The sequence below is a fragment of the Gopherus flavomarginatus genome, chromosome 6 (assembly GCF_025201925.1).
Source record: "Gopherus flavomarginatus isolate rGopFla2 chromosome 6, rGopFla2.mat.asm, whole genome shotgun sequence".
Lineage (NCBI taxonomy): Eukaryota > Metazoa > Chordata > Testudines > Testudinidae > Gopherus > Gopherus flavomarginatus.
Window position 1 is genome coordinate 19,256,099 of NC_066622.1, and position 24,642 is coordinate 19,280,740.

At 45.5% G+C, this 24,642-nt stretch overlaps 1 protein-coding gene across 1 annotated transcript in view; it reads right to left on the bottom strand.

Annotated features, from left to right (window-relative positions):
* The window catches only part of PLXND1 (plexin D1), a 131,315-nt gene extending 107,915 nt beyond the window's left edge, over positions 1-23,400 (bottom strand). The window contains exon 1 of the mRNA XM_050958351.1: positions 21,614-23,400. Within this exon, the coding sequence (XP_050814308.1) occupies positions 21,614-22,918 (1,305 nt within the window). The 5' untranslated portion in view covers positions 22,919-23,400. The remainder of the gene's footprint in view (positions 1-21,613) is intronic.
* Between the last annotated feature and the right edge of the window lie 1,242 nt (positions 23,401-24,642).

The window sequence follows — 24,642 nt, forward strand, 5'->3', positions numbered from 1 at the left end:
AAAAGTTTTCAGTGAGTAGAGACCTCTAGATACTGTCTATTGACTGTTCTAAAACAGGGAATGATTTTATCTCCTACTGTCCAAAATACTGATTTCATCTAGGAGGGAACCCAAAGCTGGGACAGAAAATGTCTGTAAACTCTTGGGTGTCACAGTGGAAAATGGCAGATCCCATCAAATCTTATTCAAGATATTATAGTACATGAGTTGAACTAGAGAGTGCAGTGAGACAAAGGAAATAAGTGCAACTATTATATGAAAACCACTCAAAATGTCCAAGAGCTGGCGCAGTAGGGTTAGGGCACAGGAATAACCCAAACTGCAATAGCTTAAATGAATAAAGTACCAAGGTTGCAGAAATCCACCAACCAGGAGGCCTTTCTATTAAAGGCGTTTTGTATTTAAAACATAAAGGCATGTGGAGGCCTACTGATGCCTGAGAAGGAAGGAAGAACAAAGCCTTTCACACCACCAACCTTACATTATTTCTCTAATGCAAGACAGTCTCCTCCACCTTTTCTCATGGGAATTGGTTAGAATCCCAAATACCCATCAATCGCACAAGTCTCAAACACTTTATAGGTGACTCTAGAGTTATCTTAACAGGGATGCACGCTAACCCAGATACTTCCACTGGTTCTGGAGGATTTTAGCAAAGCAACTCCTCTTAAAGTTAAGGGGAGTCATGTGGTTAAAAGCCAGCGACAAGCTCTGACACTGTAGGTGCCTGAATTTCAAAAGACAGTGTTCAAAGCAGGCCTGAGTATGGTGCTAGCACAGAAGCTCTGTGTTAACACATGACCACCATTTATCTGAATTTCTGTTTCTTTAAAAGAAAGGTCTTTCATTATTTCCCTTGAAGGAGAAAAACATGATCCAAAGACCAAACGTAAAGAGAGGTGAATGTTAATTTGAGAGTCTTATGGGACCTGTTCTGTACAGCTCTCTCCCCGAGTTACCATGAAACTCATATGCACCCCTACTCCCCCACTCAAACCTGGACTGCAACTGCAACATTACACAAGTTCCCCCCTCTCTGAGTACTGCTAAGGTCCAAGGGTGTTGTCAGGGCAGGTGTTTTATGTTGCAAAGGAGCTGGGGGAATGGACGTCATCTATATGTAATGAAGTAGCGAAGTTATTAATGCTGGAAAAATTTTTTAAAATGCCTGCCCTTTACAGAAACTCCACATCCTTCATGCTGCTAGGAAGAGTGGTCAAGCTTATTATGTTAGTCTTCATCCTGTGTTAAATTTAATACGCCTAGATTATACAATCAAATCCCTGAAGAATGGGCAAGATGAAGGACTAAAAAATAACAGGCTCCAAAGGGACCATCCTAGCCAAAATAGTGTATATTTAAGCAATGAGGTCCTGTATGTCCTTTAAAAATCACCCCTCTTGGAAATGCTGTTCTTCTGCCTGTGTTCTCCTGGAAGCAGAGAATATATCAGTCCAAGAGTGCCTCATTCCAAGGGTATTCACACTAGTTTTGAAAGCTATACTAAAATGTCCTTCTTGAAATTGTTTTGAATAAGACGTCTGATCTGTTCAGACTATATTTTGTTAGCTGCTATTTCCTCAGGAGAGTCCCCCCTGCACCACTCAAGCTGTGTTTCTCATTTATGTTTAGTTTTGGCTTTGGCAACAGATTTCAAAATATTCTAACTCCTTCCCAGAGGCAGGAATTGTGGATTGACAATAAATTTGGCTCCTCAATCTTCAGAGGTTATTTTCTTTATACACTACTACTAATACTTAGCACTAGTGCTTTGGAGGCATTTCAGTGTGGGTCTGCTCTAAAAAATGGCCATTAACAAATAGCACCTTCTTCCTTAACAGAGCCATTCTTTGCACATGCTTAGTCAAATCTGCTTAGTCTAGTAACAAAGAGGCATTTTACTTATCAGCCCTGTAGAACAACAAAGTTATGGAGAACGAGCATTCTAGTTCTTTTTCTTTATTGAATTCCAATAGTTCCCCCGGTGCAAACCAATTGAAGACAACTGTACTGCATAAGTGTCACTGAGGACATAGTTAGCTGTGCAGAACTTTTACTATGGGTGTTGATGTCCAAGAACGAAACCACTCAGCTTTACTTTCAGATCCCAGGGGAGTTGTCAGGTCTGATAGGGGAAAAAATTCATAGATTCATAGACTTAAGGTCAGAAGGGACCATTATGGCCATCTAGTCTGACCTCCTGCACAATGTAGGCCACAGAATCTCATCCACCCACTCCTGTAACAAACCCCTAACCTATGTCTGAGTTACTGAAGTCCTCAAATAGTGGTTTAAAGACCTCAAGGTGCAGAGAATTCTCCAGCAAGTGAACCGTGCCCCATGCTGCAGAGGAAGGCGAAAAACCTCCAGGGCCTCTGCCAATCTTCCCTGGAGGAAAATTCCTATCCCATCATGCCACCCCCTCCATAAACTTATCAAGCTTAGTCTTGAAGCCAGATATGTCTTTTGCCCCCACTACTCCACTCGGAAGGCTGTTCCAGAACTTCATTCCTCTAATGGTTAGAAACCTTCATTTAATTTCAAGTCTAAACTTCCTAGTGTCCAGTTTATATCCATTTGTTCTTGTGTCCACATTGGCACTAAGCTTAAGTAATTCCTCTCCCTCCCTGATATTTATCCCTCTGATATATTTATAAAGAGCAATCATATCTCCCTCAGCCTTCTTTTGGTTAGGCTAAACAAGCCAAGCTCTTTCAGTCTCCAAGACAGGTTTTGCATTCCTCGGATCATCCTAGTAGCCCTTCTCAGTTTGAATTGATCCTTCTTAAACATGGGAGATCAGAACTGCACACAGTATTTCAGATGAGGTCTCACCAGTGCCTTGTATAATGGCACTAACACCTCCTTATCTTTACTGGAAATACCCTGCCTAATGCATCCTAAAACCGCATTAGCTTTTTTAACGGCCATATCACATTGGCAGCTCATAGTCATCCTGTGATCAAGCAATACTCCAAGGTCCTTCTCCTCCTCTGTTACTTCCAACTGATGTGTCCTCAATTTATAACCAAAATTCTTGTTATTAATCCCTAAATGCATGACCATGCCCTTTTCCCAAAACCCAAAACCGATCCCTGAGGAACTCCACTAGTAACCTCCTTCCAGCCTGACAGTTCACCTTTCAGTATGACCCATTGTAGTCTCCTCTTTAACCAGTTCCTTATCCACCTCTCAATTTTCATATCGATCCCCATCTTTTTCAGTTTAACTGATAATTCCCCATGTGGAACCGTATCAAATGCCTTATTGAAATCGAGGTAAATTAGATCTACTGTGTTTCCTTTGTCTAAAAACTCTGTTACCTTCTCAAAGAAGGAGATCAGGTTGGTTTGGCACGATCTACCTTTTGTAAAACCACATTGTATTTTGTCCCAATTACCATTGACCTCAATGTCCTTAACTACTTTCTCCTTCAAAAAATTTTCTAAGACCTTGCATACTACAGATGTTAAACTAACAGGCCTATAGTTAAGCAGATCACTTTTTTTCCCTTTCTTAAAGATAGGAACTATGTTAGCAATTCTCCAGTCGTATAGTACAACCCCTGAGTTTACTGATTCATTAAAAATTCTTGCTAATGGGTTTGCAATTTCATGTGCCAGTTCCCTTAATATTCTTGGATGAAGATTATCTGGGCCCTCCGATTTCGTCCCATTAATCTGTTCGAGTTTAGCTTTTACCTCGGATGTGGTAATATCTACCTCCATATCCTCATTACCATTTGTCATCCTACCATTAACCCTAAGCTCCTCATTAGCCTCATTAAAGACTGAGGCAAAGTATTTGTTTAGATATTGGGCTATGCCTAGATTATCCTTAACCTCCACTCCATCCTCAGTGTTTAGTGGTCCCACTTCTTCTTTCTTTGTCTTCTTCTTATTTATATGGCTATAGAACCTTTTACTATTAGTTTTAAATCCCTTTGCAAGGTCCAACTCTACATGGCTTTTGACCTTTCTCACTTTATCCCTACAATTTTTTTACTTGCTGAGTCACAGAGTTTAAGGTCAGAAGAGACCACCAGATCATCTAGCCTGACCTCCTGTATATAGGTCACAAACAGCACCCCACACCCACACACTAAACCCAACAAACGAAATTCAACCAAAGTATTACAGCCAACAGGAGACTAGACTGCTACTGGCAGAGAATAGGAGGGACCAAGGTGTACTAGTGCCCAAGGCCCTCACAACTGAGGCCCCCACAATGGCAGGGAAATGATTAAGTGTGATATACCCAGATAATCCTGGCAAGCGAACCACACTCACATGCAACAGAGAAAGGCAACTCCCATACCAAGGTCATTACTAATCCAACCTGGGGGAAAATTCCTTCCCAACCCAACATATGACAATCAGTTAGACCTTGACTACGTGAGCAAGAACCAGCCAAGCATCTGAGACAGAAACTACTCAGTGCCACCTCAGAGCTCTAGCCGTCCTTCTCCAACATCCCATCTTCAGCCATGGCCATCCCACAACAACAAAAAACAGAATACACTGAGGGAGGGGCACTCTCTTCCTGACCCCTCCAGGTGGCTGGCTGAAACTTTGAAGAATGTGCTTTTAGGAACATAAGACACAAACTGGAAGTAAGCCCTGTTGAGCCTTGTCCCATATCATCACAAGTTACCCCATCATACAGTTGCACACACACTTGATATGTAAATCACTGAGACAAGAAACATGAAATCCGATTATGCCTCTTCTATAAAGTCACTTGGTAGAGTATAACTGAACGTGCTCAAAAGGTCAAACCCTGCACTTTAAGGGCCAAACCCTGCTTAACTTACTTTGGGGCAACTCCCATTGACTCGGTCCTAACACCTCTATCTTAACACACCTCTAAGGTAAGTGATATTAGCCCCATGTTAAATATTGAGGAAACTGAGACAGAGAGATTAAATGGCTTAACTAGGGCCACAATGAATAAGAAAAGCCACCAGGATTAGAACTCAAGAATACATAGCTCCCAGGCCTGCCCTCAATCCACTACATTACTCTTCTTTTCTCTCTTACAGAAGGCATCTGTACAAGACAAATGACATTCTCCAGACTGTCAGGAGTAACAAGGCTGATTAGCTCTGTAGTTATATAAATCCAAATCAAGGAAAAAACACTGACTTCACTGGATTCAGCAGTTGGAGATCTATTTTACCAAGTCATGATGATGTAAAGTCCTTTATTTCTCTACCTTCTCAGTACACACATTGTCCTGCCGTCTCTAAGTTTTATGAAAACAGATGTTTCCAAGAGTGTCTGGAAAGATCTAGTAAATATATTAAAATCCACTGGATGTTGTTGTAGTGGTACCAAACCACAATTAAAATAAAAACAAATTAGCATCATGAGGTGCATAGGAGGTAACGTTAACTTTCAGATTCTCCCCAAAACTTTCAAACTTAACAGCAAAGAGAGTTTTAACAGAGAGCAATTATTTCAGTGCAGATCTTGTTAACATACTGCATAAGAGTGACTTGCAGTTTCGATCGAACAACTGGACTCATAGTGCATGATTTCCACCTTTCAAGAGCAACTGTTCTGCACTTTGGCCCACGCTGCCATAACAATAGCTGGTGAGATTTTGGCGGCATGTAATTCAAGACTTGCTGGGGCTTAAATCTGAACCTGGATTTGTAGACTAAATCTGATCTGATCATGCTTCCTTGGCCCACCTCTAAAATACAGTACCCTTTCAGCTCATGGAGAGTCTTGATGTGTTTATCAGTGCATGGTCTAAGTTTCTGGAAGTATATTAAGTAGCTATTGGAATAACATGTGTGACTAATAATAAATCACATGGACCCTATAATCCCCTTCACTGTGTAGTGCACAGAGGAACAATACTGCAAAAGAAGCCTGGATATAGAAAAGATGTAAGAATATGCAGACTATTCCCCATCTGTTCCATAACTCTGTCCTTGTTCCCCAGAGAAGCTCTATATGCCTAAAGCACCCCACTGAAATACAAGGAGGACTCAGGGAATGGCTGTTTTGTGGAGCATGTTCCTCCCTCTATGTGAACCAATATCCATGTAAGAGAGAGGAAGGTTAACAGCCCTTCCACACTCCATAACCCTGATCAGATGGGCCAAAGAGCACAGCCAAAGCTTAGGGCCCAGTGACAGCACTGCCACTAATACCACTGCTCAGAGTGGGGCTAACAGGAGCATGGAGGGAGAGGCCCTCTGTGCAGTTCACCAGGTATCAGTGGGGTTTGGCACAGGTTTTCATGGGCATCCCTGTTTTCCATCTTTATCCCTTGCCACAGCCCCAGTCCCTGTTGCACTGCTGAAAACTCCATGATCCAGAGTGAGTTATTCTCAACACCAGATCTGCAGCAGCCATGGGGAGGTGGTGGTTGTTTTTTTTAACATGTGAGGGGAGCATAAGTGCCATGATAGACATCCTGGGCCAGCCTCATGCCTCGTGCATCTCCATTAAATTCAGTGGAGATCCAGCAGGTGTGAATTTGCCTCACTACATGGGTAAAGCTTAGGGGACTATGTCTGTGTGTAATTACTCTATTTCCCCTTCTCCTGAAAAACAGTACATTATAAAAATGTTGGGAGGCAGGAAAGAAAGCTGGAAATGGCAGCTTCATTCCTGTTCAAACCACTCACGACTATCATTGAACTTCTGGCCATTGCTGGCCCACTGTGTTTCAAGAAAAGGTGGCCTGATTATTCATAGCTCCTACAGTGCTCTGTGCCTCTGGGCTCCATTGTAGACAGAGATTTGCGTGAGAAATGATGGCATATTCCCCCAACTGAGCATTATTATGGACAGAACAAGAGTAATGAGACACGATTATCAGGAACAGCGCTATCAGCCTTTCTGATCAGCTTGTCACATCTAAAACAGCCTCATCTAGATTCAGCCTGAGATCAGACTCTTCTAAAGCAGGCGCCCCAGAGATTCTGCTCAACCTCACCCTGTCAGAATGGGGGCTGCCAGCAGAACTGTTATACAGCTGCTGGATATTAATACTGTTCTTTCTGCTGAAAAATGTCAATAAATTCTAGGGCCTCTCTTAGTGAGGGATCATTTCAGCCAGTGTGCTGCCTACTCCACTTGCTCTAAGCTGTTACTTCCCAACTTGTAGGGAGCTGCAATCTTTACCAACCTAGAAATGGGGGGGACAGCAAAGCAGACGACACTTGCAAATTAGCAACTCTACTGCTAACTTCATGGCTAACTTCCCCTCCTGACACTTTGCTCAGCATCCTGGATTATTTATGGTGTGATTGCTATACAGGCATTGTCTAGTGGTAGAACAAATGACTGAGCGGTAAGGATTCTTGGGTTCTATTCCTGACTCTGCAACTCACTCACTTTGTGACAATGGGCAAGTCACTTTGCCTTTCAGAACCTCAGATTCCCCATCTGTAAAATGAGGGTATTAATTCTTACCCACTCAGGTGGGTGCTGTGAGACTTAATTTGTGAATGTTTGTTAATTGCACCTTGATTTATGGGTGGACAGAGCTACAGAAATGCAATATGTTAATTACTGTTCTTCCACCCCCTTCTACAAAAACCATTTCAAAGACCTATAGGGAATAAAGTATACAGGCATTAGCCACGTGCTCTTTTCTGCTGAACATTTTCTTTTCTCATTGTCAAGAACTTTTACTATTGTTTGATACTATCCTTAATGCAGTAACTGCATGCATAAATGACATGTTGGACTGCTCATTTGTGCACACAATCAGTGCAGCTGTGCATGCAGCTGGAATAACTGTGAGCAAATTATCCATGTGTGCCATTCTAAAGGTTTGAACCATTACTTGTAGCCACATGCTATCAATACTATTGACTATACTATTACCTGGGAGCATGTACCAGTACGTAAGTGTGATGGGTTTCAGGTATTTTTAATTAACTGTTTTCATGTCTCTCTTGTGCTTGCTTGTTCAATGTTGGCATTAAATTACCTCAGCCAAGGCTTTATGCTTTAATGTCTCTGATAACCCTTTCCAACAAGCTATTGGGCCAGAACAGCGTAGGTGTTTAGGCACCTAAAGACCTGGACTGATGCCTAGTAGGATTTTAAAAAGTCCCTAAGAGAGCTGGAAGTGGATTAACCTAATCCACAAAAAGGCACTCTTAATGCAGAATAAGAGTGTCCGCATGGGGAGTGTCATAAACAGATAGCTAAGGGTTAATGTCTCTTTCACCTGAAGCACCTGACCAGAGGACCAATCAGGAAACCGGATTTTTTCAACTTTGGGTGGAGGGAACTGAGTGTTTTGTCTTTGTTTTCTGGCTGCCTGCTTTCTCTGAGCTTTGGAGAAGTAGTTCTACTTTCTAGTCTTCTGTTTCTAAGTGTAAGGACAAAGAGATCAGATAGTAAGTTCTATGGTTTCTTTTCTTTGGTATTTGCATGAATATAAGTGCTGGAGTGCTTTGATTTGTATTTTTTTTGAATAAGGCTGTTTATTCAATATTCTTTTAAGCAATTGACCCTGTGTTGTATCATCTAAATATAGAGAAAACATGAACTGGAGTTGGCAAAAACTCATGGGGTGAATCACTTGGTTGCCACCCCGTACCACCATCAAACCAATGGCCTGGTGGAAAGGTTCAATGGAACTTTGGGGGCCATGATACGAAAATTCATCAACGAATTCTCCAATAATTGGGACCTAGTGTTGCAGCAGTTGCTGTTTGCCTACAGGGCTGTACCACATCCCAGTTTAGGGTTTTCACCATTTGAACTTGTGTATGGTCACGAGGTAAGGGGCCATTACAGTTGGTAAAGCAGCAATGGGAGGGGTTTACGCCTTCTCCAGGAACTAACATTCTGGACTTTGTAAGCAACCTACAAAGCACCCTCCGACACTCTTTAGCCCTTGCTAGAGAGAATCTAAAGGATGCTCAGGAAGAGCAAAAGGCCTGGTATGACAGACATGCCAGAGATCGGTCCTTCAAGGTAGCAAGAAAGCTACTGTCAAGGGGAACGATTACCCAGGGGGCACACAGACCATAAACCCTACAACCGAGGACAGCCAAAGACCCCACATCCCACCCAAGTAAAGCCACAGATACCCTACCCTTCAACCTCACCAGTCTCCAGTAACTCCCCTCGGCCCAGTGACCCATCAGATGGAAGATGCTTTAAGTGTAATGAACTGGGACATATCAAGGCCAAGTGTCCCAAGAACACCATGCGAGTGCAATTCATTACACCACCATCACACCAAAGATCCCCAGGCCCGGATGCCTCTCAAATACCCTTGGAGCGAAGGGAAAATTTGAGAGTGGGCGGAAAGAAGGTTACTGCGTGGAGACACACGGGGGCACAAGTGTCAGCTATCCACCAATCCTTCGTTGACCCCAAATTCATCAACCCAAAGGCCAAAGTTACAATTTACCCCTTCATGTCACAAGCTGTAGACTTGCCTACAGCTCAACTGCCTGTCCAGTACAAAGGCTGGTCAGGAATGTGGACTTTTGCAGTCTATGACAATTATCCTATCCCCATGCTACTGGGGGAAGACTTGGCCAACCAGGTGAGGCGGGCCAAGAGAGTGGGAATGGTTACACGTAGCCAAACCAGGCAAGCTTCCAGACCCATTCCTGTTCCTGAACCGTCCACAGAGGCCCCGTCTGTGTTACCAGAGACCCAGACAGAGGTAGTGGACCCAGATTCCATGCCTACCACTGAAACAGCCACAGCATCTCCAGTCCCAGGCCCGGAACTGGAACAGCAACCAGCACCAGCAAGTGCAACTACATCTTCAAACTCAACGCCAGAGGGCGCCAGCGAGCCAAAACTGGCAGAAGCAACAGACAGCCATACCCAAAAGGCTCAGCCAGAGCCTGAAATACCCTCAGGTGCACCAGCGGAGAGCGGTTCACCAGCAACGGAAACAACCCCATCACCTACATCGCTTCCAGAGGGACCAAGCCCAAGTCCACAGTCTGAGGAAGAACTGGTGACCCCAGCCTCAAGGGAACAGTTCCAGGCTGAGCAGGAAGCGGATGACAGCCTTCAGAAAGCTTGGGCAGCGGCACGGAGCACCCCACCGCCTCTCAGCTCTTCTAATCGATCCCGGTTTGTTATAGACCAAGGACTTTTGTACAAGGAAATTCCTTCTGGTGGACACCGGGAAGAATGGCAGCCGCAAAAACAGTTGGTGGTTCCAACTAAGTACCGGGGGAAGCTCTTAAGCTTAGCCCATGATCATCCCAGTGGCCATGCTGGGGTGAACAGAACCAAGGACCGGTTGGGGAAGTCCTTCCACTGGGAGGGGATGGGCAAGGATGTTGCCAAGTATGTCCGGTCTTGTGAGGTATGCCAAAGAGTGGGAAAGCCTCAAGACCAGGTCAAGGCCCCTCTCCAGCCACTCCCATAATTGAGGTCCCATTTCAGCGAGTAGCTGTGGATATTCTGGGCCCTTTCCCAAAAAAGACGCCCAGAGGAAAGCAGTACGTACTGACTTTAGTGGACTTTGCTACCCGATGGCCAGAAGCAGTCGCTCTAGGCAACACCAGGGCTAACACTGTGTGCCTGGCCCTAACAGACATCTTTGCCAGGGTAGGTTGGCCCTCCGACATCCTTACAGATTCAGGGTCTAATTTCCTGGCAGGGACCATGGAAAAACTGTGGGAAACTCATGGGGTGAATCACTTGGTTGCCACCCCGTACCACCATCAAACCAATGGCCTGGTTGAAAGGTTCAATGGAACTTTGGGGGCCATGATACGAAAATTCATCAACGAATTCTCCAATAATTGGGACCTAGTGTTGCAGCAGTTGCTGTTTGCCTACAGGGCTGTACCACATCCCAGTTTAGGGTTTTCACCATTTGAACTTGTGTATGGTCACGAGGTTAAGGGGCCATTACAGTTGGTAAAGCAGCAATGGGAGGGGTTTACGCCTTCTGCAGGAACTAACATTCTGGACTTTGTAAGCAACCTACAAAGCACCCTCCGACACTCTTTAGCCCTTGCTAGACAGAACCTAAAGGATGCTCAAGAAGAGCAAAAGGCCTGGTATGACAGACATGCCAGAGATCGGTCCTTCAAGGTAGGAGACCAGGTTATGGTCTTGAAGGCGCAACAGGCCCATAAGATGGAAGCATCATGGGAAGGGCCCTTCACGGTCCAAGAGCGCCTGGGAGCTGTAAACTACCTCATAGCATTTCCCAATTCCTCACTAAAGCCTAAAGTGTACCATGTTAATTCTCTCAAGCCTTTCTATTCCAGAGACTTACAGGTTTGTCAGTTTACAGTCCAGGGAGATGATGCTGAGTGGCCTGACGGTGTCTACTACGACGGGAAAAAAGACGGTGGCGTGGAAGAGGTCAACCTCTCAACCACCCTGGAACGTCTGCAGCGGCAACAAATCAAGGAGCTGTGCACTAGCTTCGCCCCACTGTTCTCAGCCACCCCAGGACGGACTGAACGGGCATACCACTCCATTGATACAGGTAATGCTCACACAATCAGAACCCCACCCTACCGAGTGTCTCCTCATGCCCAAGCCGCTATAGAACGGGAGATCCAGAACATGCTACAGATGGGTATAATCCGCTCATCTACCAGTGCATGGGCATCTCCAGTGGTTCTGGTACCCAAACCAGATGGGGAAATACGCTTTTGCGTGGACTACCGTAAGCTAAATGCTGTAACTCGTCCGGACAACTATCCAATGCACGTACCGATGAGCTATTGGAGAAGTTGGGACGTGCCCAGTTCATCTCTACAATACACTTAACCAAGGGGTACTGGCAAGTACCGCTAGATGAACCTGCCAAGGAGAGGTCAGCATTCGTCACCCATGCGGGGGTGTATGAATTCAATGTCCTTCCTTTCGGCCTTCGAAATGCACCCGCAACCTTCCAGAGGCTGGTAGATGGTCTACTAGCTGGACTGGAAGAATTTGCAGTTGCCTACCTCGATGATGTGGCCATTTTTTCAGACTCCTGGCCCGAACACCTACTACACCTGGAAAAGGTCTTTGAGCGCATCAGGCAGGCAGGACTAACTGTTAAGGCCAAAAAGTGTCAAATAGGCCAAAACAGAGTGACTTACCTGGGGCACCAGGTGGGTCGAGGAACCATAAACCCCCTACAGGCCAAGGTGGATGCTATCCAAAAGTGGCCTGTCCCACGGTCCAAGAAGCAGGTCCAATCCTTCTTAGGCTTGGCCGGATACTACAGGCGATTTGTACCACACTACAGCCAAATCGCTGCCCCACTGACCGACCTGACCAAAAAGACCCAGCCAAATGCAGTTAAGTGGACTGATGAGTGTCAAAAGGCCTTTACCCAACTTAAGGCAACGCTCATGTCTGACCCTGTGCTCAGGGCCCCGGACTTTGACAAGCCATTCCTAGTAACCACAGATGCATCTGAGCGTGGTATAGGAGCAGTGCTCATGCAGGAAGCAACAGATCACAACTTCCATCCTGTCGTGTTTCTCAGTAAGAAACTGTCTGAGAGGGAAAGTCACTGGTCAGTCAGTGAAAAGGAATGCTATGCCATTGTGTACGCCCTGGAAAAGCTACGCCCATATGTTTGGGGACGGCGGTTCCAACTACAAACTGACCATGCTGCACTAAAGTGGCTTCATACTGCCAAGGGGAACAACAAGAAACTTCTTCGTTGGAGTTTAGCTCTCCAAGATTTTGATTTTGAAATTCAACACATCACAGGAGCTTCTAATAAAGTTGCTGATGCACTCTCCCGTGAGAGTTTCCCAGAATTCAGTAGTTAAAAAGTGTTCTTAAAATGTAGAAGTCTGTTAGTTATATACTTAGGAGTATATGTAAAGGTGTATGTGTTGTATTAATCTGTTTATTTTCAAGTTCTAGAAGGAAATCGCCGCCAGTGAGCTTCCCCACTGTCTGCAATTTGGGGGGCGTGTCATAAACAGATAGCTAAGGGTTAATGTCTCTTTCACCTGAAGCACCTGACCAGAGGACCAATCAGGAAACCGGATTTTTTCAACTTTGGGTGGAGGGAACTGAGTGTTTTGTCTTTGTTTTCTGGCTGCCTGCTTTCTCTGAGCTTTGGAGAAGTAGTTCTACTTTCTAGTCTTCTGTTTCTAAGTGTAAGGACAAAGAGATCAGATAGTAAGTTCTATGGTTTCTTTTCTTTGGTATTTGCATGAATATAAGTGCTGGAGTGCTTTGATTTGTATTCTTTTGGAATAAGGCTGTTTATTCAATATTCTTTTAAGCAATTGACCCTGTGTTGTATCATCTAAATACAGAGAGAACATTTGTACTTATTTTTCTTTCTTTTTATATAAAGCTTTCTTTTAAGACCTGTTGGAGTTTTTCTTTACTTCAGGGAAATTGAGTCTGTACTCACCAGGGAATTGGTGGGAGGAAGAAATCAGGGGAGATCTGTGTGTTGGATTGCTAGCCTGATGTTGCATTCCCTCTGGGGGAATAGGAAAGTACTTTTTGTTTCCAGGATTGGGAACAGAGAGGGAGATTCACTCTGTGTAGTTTCACAGAGCTTGTGTCTGTGTATCTCTCCAGGAGCACCTGGAGGGGGGAAGGGAAAAAGGATTATTTCCCTTGGTTGTGAGACTCAAGGGATTTGGGTCTTGGGGTCCCCAGGGAAGGTTTTTCAGAGGGACCAGAGTGCCCCAAAACACTCTAATTTTTTGGGTGGTGGCAGCAGGTACCAGGTCCAAGCTGGTAACTAAGCTTGGAGGTTTTCATGCTAACCCCCATATTTTGGACGCTAAGGTCCAAATCTGGGACTAAGGTTATTATAGGGAGTTAGTGCAGAATAGCTTTAAATTTAAACCCTAGCTATTTTGAGCTAACTACCCTGTGAATCCACCATGTTGACAAGCTCTTAATCAGGCAAAACTTCTGGTTTTGGTGTGAAGCCAGGTGAACCTCACTGACTTAGACTGAATTTCCCATTGCAATCTGGGGTTCATTTGGACTTGAAACTTGAAGCAGGTGTGGGCACAAAAGGCATTCTCGGGTGGTTTGAGACCAGCTGGTAAGAACCCAAGCAACATGAACCCCTTTTAGATAAGATCAGTGAATTTCACATAGCTTGTTAACAGGTTTTTCATCATTGCATAGATGTGTTTCACTCTAACTGCCCACTGTTACCAATTGTTTAGTAGAGATGGGTCCAGGACATTGCATCCAGATCTGGATTCAAGTCTGAACTTCTCCAAAGAACAATTCAGGTTGGAGCCAGGGCTTTGATCTGGACAGCTAAGTCCTGATCTTACAATCAGATCTACACAAGTACAGAGCTTCACTGACTTTTATTTTCTCTGTAAAACCATATTCATAATCAAAGTAAGAAAAAAAGATTAATGTGATATAATGACATCCTGCAGTTTTGGAACACTGCCATATTTTGCAGCTTCAGATAGTGCTAGCAACCTCCAAAAGCATCAGATTATATAAAACTAAAATGTATTACAGGAACTTTTGCTTTATTTTTAATGTATAAATTAAGTGTAAATTTGCAGTTTCCTTTTTGTGGCTAGTCCTCTGGATTTGTTTGAATAGATGTAAGGTTAGAGGAGATTTATTTTCATGTTTGGAGTTTCTGAATTAGTATAAACTAGTACTTTAAAGTAACAAACTTCCTTTAAAACCCAGTCCTACTGAGACGCTACAGTATGTTTGGTCAGTAAGTAGATGCTTTGTCGTACTCCCATGTGGATACAAGTTTTAGTTCTGGAACATTTTCTTACTGGTTTTAGACAACATTTCCAAACCCACATATACACATAGTGAAATGGTTTATACAATTCACCCAAGCAGTACATTTTATTTAACAACTCATTATCATAAAACTCATTGATGGCTATCTGATCATTAAACCACAAAATATACTGTTCAGCTAACATGCAGAGTCTGACATAAAGCCACAAGAGCCAGAAAATTCAGAGTTAATGCTGAAACTCCATTATTATCTCATGACACTATGCCTAAGTATTTCAGCATGTAAAATACAGTAAGTCAGAAATCCCTGAGGTCCCCACAACAGAATTGGGTTTAGATTGGTGTTTCAATCCCCATTCCCCTGTTCTGTATGTGCATTAGATATTTAATTTTATTTTAACATTTATTTCTCCTCATGGTTTAGGGACAGATCCTTAGTGATGACTGCAGCATGCAGAATACAAGTGGGTGCACAAAGATGGCTTAATGTTCACATTTGCACTCCCCTGATCCTGCTCCTGCTGTGATGAGGACTGAATTAGAGCAGCCTCCAGACTGCTCTATTTCCTTTTGCTGCAAACAGCCCCCAGGGGCTTGAACGGTGGCATTACAACAATTTTTATAGTGGGGGTGCTGAGAGCCATTGAACCAAACTGTAAACCCTATATATGATGGAAACCACTTCAATCCAGGGAGTGCTGCCAGACCGCCCAGTAGTCCTCCTTCCAGCCCCTTGGGCTTCAGACAAAACCAGGAGTGAATGTGGGACACAGGTATCCCAGCCATATGTCCTTCCCCCTGCTATGACAGGATCACAGATAGAGAGTGACATAAGAGCTCATACATTTGCTGTACACTTCTGGATGATTCCCCTTGTCTAGGGCAGCGGTTCTCAAACTAGGGGTTGGGACCCTTCAGGAGGTCATGAAGCTATTACATGGGGGAGGGGTCACGAGCTGAAAGCCTCCACCCCAAACCCTGCTTTGCCTCCAGCATTTAGAATGGTGTTGAATACATAAAAATGTGTTTTTAATTTATAAGGAGGGGTCACACTCAGGGCCTGCTATGTGAAAGGGGTCACCAGTACAAAAGTTTGAGAACCACTGTACTAGGGCAATTCTCAGCAGGCCAGTTAAACCAGCTTTAAGGCCAACCTGACTCTTGTGTGGTGTCACTTGGCCACACCACAACAGAATATCATGGCATTAATTTCCTTTTTTTGGTTTGATCATCTAAGGTGCAGAGCATCTCCTGGGAATTACTGAGTGCCCTCAACTCAAATCCATATGAAATTACAAGTACTCAGCACAGTGGAGGATTGGGTCCTTAATTAATTATCTTTCAAAAAGGATATTAAAAGGCATACCAGGCACATGGCATGAGGTTTAAGGGTGCATCAAACTTGAGAGTCCAGAATCTGACCTGTTACAATGGTGTAAATATGGAGTAAATCCACTGGGGTTTCTCAGGTCTAACACCAGCGTATCTGAGATCAGAATCTGATCCCATATGGCAACAGACCCATTTACACTTAACTGTGTGTACTAAGCTCTGACAGCACCCCACCCTGGAAGGTACCCACTCAAGAGAGCACATATATTCATCATCATCATCTTTGGAGACATGGATTCAAATCCTGTTGAGGTTACATGTGATGAAAATACATTGGTGGTCCCATTCTAGCACTTCACAGGGGGCAGTCTGAGACATGTTGTTATAGACAGGTAATCTCTGCTCAGGAGAGGCAAACCTGGAACTTCACCACTAGCCTTTGGTGCAAAAAATAACCACTTTCTCTCTGTTCCAAAATCCCTCCTTAACACACATACTTTCCACTAAACTTACCAGTCTTAACCCACCTCTTTCATAAGTGCTTTTACAGAACCTTTCATTAACAAAACACATAATAGCAAAACTCTGTTAATCTTCCTCTGCTTATCTAGAGAATCTGCATAGGCATTTTGTCTGGCCATTTAGACCCCAATTCAGCAGAGCACTTAAACTTGTGCTTAATAAGTCAATGGAACTATTCAGGGGCTTAAAGAAAAGCACTGTGCTAAATAAAGGCCTCAACGCATTGTACAGCAGGGAGCACACAGTGAAAACATAAATAACATATTAATAACAAATACCCAAAGATCTGCTAGTAAGATTTGAGGTACTCTGTCGAGGAAGCATAAGCAACACCTACCCACACTAGACCTGTCTATTTTTCTCTCTGGGCAATACATCTGTTCCCCAAACATATATTATTTATTCATTATTATTTCTACAGCACTATAGGTGTGCATGGTGCTTTACAGACAAGCACAGTCCCTGCCCCAAAAGAATGTACAGACTAAGGGCCTGATCATGCAATCCATTTCACACACAAGCAGTCTTTACCTCCATGAGTCCCACTGACTTCAAAAGGATTAGTCATATGAGTAAGGGTTGCAGGACGAGTCCCTTGATTTCTTTCCAAACAACAGCCCCCATAACGCTACTCATTACATGTTCTGTAATATAGAATCTCTTTAGCCTAACCTGTGTTTGGAATGAATCAGCCAGTCATTTCATATTTTTTCAAACTCGTTTTTTTAAAAAAATAACACCCTAATCTACAAAACCACTTTTAAAAAAAAATACTTTAACTCATTTGAGTTATATGTGGAGGGGGGGAAAAACACCAACAAAACCTGGGAACCCACTAACTGCTGAAAAGTGGAGCTTATAATAGAAACATGGATAGACTCTTAGCTAAAACACCATGCCAGCTGCTGCTGTAATATATTTTCCTGCTGTGTTCCCAGGGCGGGGACGTAAAATGTACTAGAATATTTCATTGTCTCGAAAGTGGAAATTGGTGTTAGATTTTTTTTCAGTGCAAAGAAACATTATATTACAATCCTCATCTTGATACAGTTGCTCTGGGAGTTGGAAATAAAATCAGCTTGTTAACTTATTGGCAATTCTAATGATTAAGAAAAAGAGAGGGAATTGAAAAGCTCGTCTTCCAACTAAATGGCAGGTAAGAAGGCTTCCAGCTGACTAGATCAACGTTTCTAGGTTTCTAGAGATTTGCACTTCAAGTGAATGGGAAATGAACAAATATTAAGCAGGAAGAAATGTTAATAGTATGTTGCATTTATGTATTGCTGAACATTCCATGCACGGAACACAAAGTACCTTCACAACCATAATCCTTAATACCCAATGAGGTAGGCTCAGTAACAACAGGAAGATCATTTTATAGATCAATTTACTGAGGCACAGGGAAGCGACTTGCTCAAGGATATACAGAAAGTCAGAGTCAGGATTAGAAGCCGGTTCTCCTGACTCCCAACCCTATGCTATAATAATCACTAACTTACATTGCTACCCTTATGTAAATATACATTTTCTAAGAGCTTGATCCTGTAAGGTGCTGAGTCCATTCAACTCCCACTGACTTCAATGGAAGCAGAGGAGACTCAGAACTTTGTGGCATCCACCCCTCAATGCCACATACATCACTGTTTAACAACACTTCTAATGACACACCCATTCTTAATATGCTTTCATTATAGAAATGACAATCTTCCTAGTCATCACTGTGTATAGATAAGATCCTGAATACAGCATTCATTTCTGCAATCGTTGAATCAATACAAAAATTAATTACCAAAAAAAAAAAAAAAAAAGGATTGATCTTGTCAGTCCCTACAGAGAAGTCACTTGCTTTACACTATAAACCCTAGTTTTCATCCTTGCTCTGACACTGACTCCATCTGCAGACTAGGGCAAGTCTCATCATCTCTGCTTCAGTTCCCCCACGCTATGAATAGCAATACATATACTTACACAATTGCCTCACAGACCATCGAGAGGAGGCATAAAGTGCTTTACAGAAGAAAAAGACTAGATATTTTAAGTGCTGATAAATGATGGCTTATTCATTGTTGTTAATTGTTGCCCCCAAGTGACTGTAAGTTAGAAAAACCTATACTGTTCACACAGGCTGGTATTTTCAAAGGAGGCTGAGGAAGTTAGGTGCCTTGTTGACATTGAGTTTCAATTGAAGTTGGGCACCTAATTCCCTAGTACACTTGGAGAATCTCAGCCACAGTGCCTAATCCTGCAGTGATTACTCTGGGTGTGCCCCTGCAAAGTGCTGAGGGCCTGACTTAAGGGATGCTGAGCACCCAGCACATCAGCCAAAATCATCGAAAGTGGAGGTGTGTTCAGCAACTCTGAAACTCAGGCCCTCAACTCCCTCTGACTTCACTGGGAGCTGAGACTGCCTCAGGACTGGACCCACACGATTTAATGCACTAAGTCTTTTTGTGGCATTAACATAAAAGCCACAATGGTTACCAGATTTCCTGATGTCTGGCAGCTAGTACTTTGCCACAGAGGAAAACAATTCAACTTCCCTAAAGCCGATCTGTGAACTATTCCATTAAGGCTACCTATTTTAACATAGTGTGGGGCTGCCGGTGCCAGACACACTGGTTACTGTAGGAAACCTTTCTATCGTTGCCATTGTAAAGCACGGAAGCCCAAACCCAAGTGCTCTGTCTTGCCTGTGAAATCAAACAGACGTTTTTATAATCTTTGATGGAGCTGAGTTGTGCCTCTTTTCCAGAGGAAGGAAAAAAGATGTAGTGCTAAAGCAGCTCCATTGTTTAATAGTTTGTGACTTTTACTAAAGGGGGATATAGGCATCTTTATCTGGCACTAAAATTTATATTTCAGTGTTGTTGTTGCCATGTTGGTCCCAGGATGAGAGAGAGACACCGCAGGTGAGGGAACATCTTTTAATGGAACAACCTTTGTTGATGGGAGGGACACACTTTCCAGCTTCACAGAGCTCACCTTCAGAACTAGAACAGGTAAAAAAGCTAACTACAAGGTGGGACAGATTGTTAAGCATATGGGATAAACACATGTTGCGAGAAACCACTTAAAATAAAGTGGACAGAGGTGTTAATTTCCAACCCCGAAGAAGAGCTCTATGAAGCTCAAAATCTTGTCTCTTCTTTCATCAGAAGTTGGTCCAATAAAAGATACCCTCCCACCTTGTCTCTATTAACATTTATGTCCACTTGGTAACAAATTGTGACAATGTCAAACTTGCACCCCAAATGCAATGAAACAATGCAGCCTGTGTCCCCTCTCTATGCACTGTACACATACTGCACTGTCCTGCTGCAGGAATACACAGAGGGACGTGAGAAGAGAACAGTTACAACCGAACACACTGCCTTCCCTCCACATCTGTACAGAGAGCAACAACCGAAAGGAAAGAGAAAAAGAAAGTCTGTGAGTCACCACTGGTTCACTGGGAACAGGGGACGTGGGAATAAAGACACTCCTTGATAAAAGAGGGGGCGGTTATATATGTGTGTGAAAACCACTGCATGTTTGACTTCATAGTAAACCAAGTAGGAATCCAATTGACTTTCACAATGGACCTAAATTTATACATGGGTACTGCATGAATATAAATCCTTGTGAAAAAAAGGAGCTTACTGTCTAGTATAAGTAAACCAGAATCACTCATCAGAGAAGGCTAGGAGATGGATTTGAGTAGAGATGGTCCTGGGAGTGCAGAATACACATACAAATTCTGACACCCACATCAGTCCCAGGCAGATTTTTGGCTTATTCAACTGCAAACCTTGGAGAGAGATCTGGGTTTGGCTGCTGACACCCTCTCCTCACCCACCACACAAACCCAAAGTCTGATGGGGTTTCAGGTGCTGCAGTTTAGGACAGACCATTAAAGAAACAGCCTGATCTGCACCACTGAAGTCAGTGGAGCTTTGCAACCGATTTTGATCTTCATTCAGATTTGGCTCTTGGTTCTGATTCCAACCACCACCATCCCAAAGTCCAGTGCTTCTCAAATCCAAGCTTCTCACTGAATCCCATCTCTAATTGGCATTTATGCCAAGGAAGCTTCTGTCAGATACACAGTGGTGTGAAAACCGTATCACTTGAGATGTTTAAAACTGGATCAGATAAAGCACTGGAGAATAGACTCACAGGAACAATCCTGAGAGACGAATTAATACATCTTTTCCAGCTCTAACTTCCATGATCCTTAGATTCTCAACCCCTTCAGCCTAGGGGATTGTTATTGCTTACCCAGCTAGTTATGAAGGTCCAAGGTTATTATTAATCCAAACTTGAGACCTAATCCTAAAGTCCTTACGTTGACTTTAATGGAGTTTTGCCTGAGTAAGAACTTTGGGACCATGGAGAGTCCAGCCCCAGCCAAGCATTCCATTCCACGTAGTGTTTGATATCAGAAGGGACTCGCCACACAGTCTTTCTGGGGTGTGCTGAGCCCAGTCCTGCAGAGCTCTAGGTTGCCTTACAGTCTCTCACCTATTAAACAGCCAGGTTTCTCCCAGCAAGTGGCTTCTCTAATGTAAAATCTACTTCTTTGGTTCCACCGAAGTGCAGCATCACAGGGATTACCTGACATTTCTCCCCTAACAGGTGGTTATTGTGCCCTCCACTTCAAAATGTGCTCCCCTGAGCTGCACTTTATCAGGGTTAGGGTTCTCCCCAGTGGGAGGTCCCCAACTCTGCACTCTGGTCCTCCATAGGGGCAAACCTGCTCCCTGCACAGCAGCCCTGCAAGGGAACCTTCCAGTTTCTCTCGCTCCAGAAGGTTGTGTCCCCAATCCAAGAAAACTGAGCGGCAGCATCATCATCTGGGCACCTTAGGAACATTTCTCAGTGGTTCCCCTGCTGCTGGAACTCTGCTCTCCTGGACTCCCTCTATTCTCACCCCTACCAGCCACAACATTAGAGGGGCCTCTCCTTCCCACCAGAGATCCCCCCCACCCAATCCTGACAGCTCCCCTGAGCTGCAGCATCACTGGGGGAGGGGGGTTCCCCACTAAGGAGAGGCAACATCCGACCGGAGGGGTCCCCCCTCCCGAGCCGCAGCCCCCTACCTGGATGTTCCTCTTCTCGCAGGCCGGCCCGGTGCCCTGCACCACGCTGTCCAGCACGGTCACCAGCCCGGAGTCCGGCTCCACGAAGCACGAGTTCCTGGCCTGCCGGATACTCCGCTCGATGTCGGCGAAGCGGAAGGCGCAGAGCGCCGAGAGCTGGCGGGCCCCCGGCGGGGCGGCTCTCTCGAAGACCCCGAAGAGCAGCTCCTGGGGCTGCGGCGCCGCCGGGGGTCCCAGCTGCAGGGCGGCGGTGGCCGGGAAGACGGAGACCAGGCGGGTGAAGCCGGCCCCGCACTGCAGCCCCAGCTGGATGTAGGACTCGGTCAGCTTCTTGGTCTCGCCGGCGCTGGCGTTGCGGCCGGGCTCGGCCAGGCAGATGCGGGCCAGCAGGCTGTGCGAGTGGCTCTCCTTGTCGCCGGCGTTGGCCTCGCTGTTGAGGGCCAGGTAGGCGTAGGCGGCGCCGCCGGGGCCCCGCGGCGGGGGGGCGGGGTGCAGGAAGGCCCGCACGAAGCTGAGCTTGTGGCGGGCCTTGGCCCCCTGCTTGATCTTGAAGATGTTGTCGTCCGAGGGGTTGAGGTCGAAGGTGAAGAGCTTGGCCAGGTCGCCGCGGGCGTTGAGGGCGCGGATGGCGATCTCGGGCGTGTTCTCGAAGCGATGGTCCTCCAGGCTCTGGTTGCGCGGGAAAAAGGGGCTGCCGAAGCCCGTGTAGGTCGCCCCCACCAGCAGCCGCGTGTCCGGCCGCCCGCCACCCGCCGGCCCGGCGGGCCGCAGCACCAGCCCCACGGTGGAGGCGTTGGGGTGGTTGGCCGCGATGTTGAGCATGCTGGGGAAGACGGTCACCGGGTCCCCCCCGCCGCCGGCACCGCCCGGCGGGAAGCTCACGGCCACGGCGGAGATGTTGGCCATGCTGCGCAGCTGGCAGAAGCCCTGGTAGATGGAGCCGCACACCACCACGATGCCCTGCTCCGGGTCCGGCTGCAGGATCTTGTTGTAGTTGTTGGTCAGCACCTTGGGGTGCTCGCAGGAGGCCTGGGGCAGCTGGGGCGCGTGGCACAGGGGGTTATCCGGCACCGGGCCCACCTGCTCCTCCACCTCCAGCGTCAGGTTGGGGCCGGAGAGCTGGTAGAGCCTGTTGACAGCCGCCAGGTAGATCTTGCTGCCCAGCCCATCCAGGGCGAAGTTGTTGGTCAAGGTGGGCGAGAGGAACTTGTGCTGCACCTCCAGGCCGGCGCTGGGGCCGCCGAGGAGGGCGAGCAGCAGCAGCAGGGGGACCAGCACCTTAGCGCCTCTCTCCCAGGGAGCCATCCTGCCGCCTGGGCTGCTGCTCTGCAGAGTGCATGAGGCTCCACGGAAAAGGGGGCTTTGCAAAGCCAGGGGAGGAAAACCTGCTTCCTGCGAAGCCAACACGCCTCAGCACTGAGTGACGCCAGGAGGGAAGTCCTGAGCTTTCGTTGCGATCCGCAGCCCTGGCCTGGTTACTGGACCTTCCTCGCTCTGTCTCTCTCCTCGCCAGCCCGGAGATCGGATGGGGTTAAACTGCCCCCGATCTCGTCTCTGCGAAGGCTGCACCCTCCCCTCTCTCTCTCTCTGACAGCTCCGCGCTGCCTGTGAAGCGATCCGCTGCTCTCAGACTTCTCTCTCGCTTCTCTCCTTTCTGCATTACTCATGGGTTTCTTTTTTTTTTTTAATTTAGGGTTTGTCATGTGAATGTGATTAAGTTAAAGATATTTTCCAAAAGCTGGAAGGCAAGCCTTACACCAGCCAACCACACAAAGAGGCAGCCCTTGTTCCTTGATAGCAGCTCCTCTTCTAACAAATAACTCTTGTGTTTGTGGTTTTTTCACGTTTCTAATCAGAATATGGGACTAAAGGGGAGAGGCGAGATAAGAACTTTTCTCCTCCGGACATAAAGCAAGACTGCAACCAAAAGTAAAAATAGCACTAACCAAACAACATTAATTTCAGGCAACCCTTCCCATCCATTGTCCCCCACCCCCAACAGTCAGAATAGGTTAACTCTCACTGTTCTTGAAGTATTTCTCTCTCCATGAAGAGAGTTGTACAAGAAAGGATAACAAAGAAGAGGAGGTCAGACTGTCTGGGGTTTGGGGGTCAGGAATAAATTAAGTGGACAAATATTCCAAGTATGTGGGGGAGGGATCTCTCCCAGTGCCACTGTATTTCAGTCACTGGCGCCATGCACTGCTTGTTTTAGTTCCCTCTATTCCAATGGAGATGTGTTTGCATTGAGCTGCTCTTTTTTTAATGTGCTCAAGAAAGGCTGACATCCCCAGAGACTGAAATCTGTTCATTCCCAGAGCAAGTATAGCCCAGGAAGCACCAGTACAGGATTCCCTGACACTGCTATGATAATGTTCTTGAATCCTATCCAAGAGGACCTAGGAATGAGAGCTCAGCAGGGATCAGATTGGGGTGGTACTCTTCCACCTTCACCCACAAATAAGCTCTGCTTCTGTGAGTTGCTGCTCCCAGTAGATTGTGCAGGTGTTCAAATTATGATTGTGCATGTTCTTTGAGCTCCATTAGGCACCTTGTGCTTGGTTTATTTGGATTGGGCACCATAGTGAGACATCATTCAGTAAATTATGCAGGTCGGTGATCCTCCCTCTCCTTCAGAGGGCTTTTCTACACAGGAAAGTTAAACCACTATTAGCTAGGGTGTGAAGTTAAACCAATATAGTGAAACTGACATAATGCCCATGCAGAACCTGGGAGGCAGTGACTGTGAGATGGTTGAGTTCAAGATCCTGACACAAGGAGGAAAGGAGAGCAGCAGAATACGGACCCTGGACTTCAGAAAAGCAGACTTTGACTCCCTCAGGGAACTGATGGGCAGGATCCTCTGGGAAAATAACATGAGGGGGAAAGGAGTCCAGGAGAGCTGGCTGTATTTTAAAGAATCCTTATTGAGTTTGCAGGAAAAAACCATCCCGATGTGTAGAAAGAATAGTAAATATGGCAGGCGACCAGCTTGGCTTAATAGTGAAATCCTTGCTGATCTTAAACAC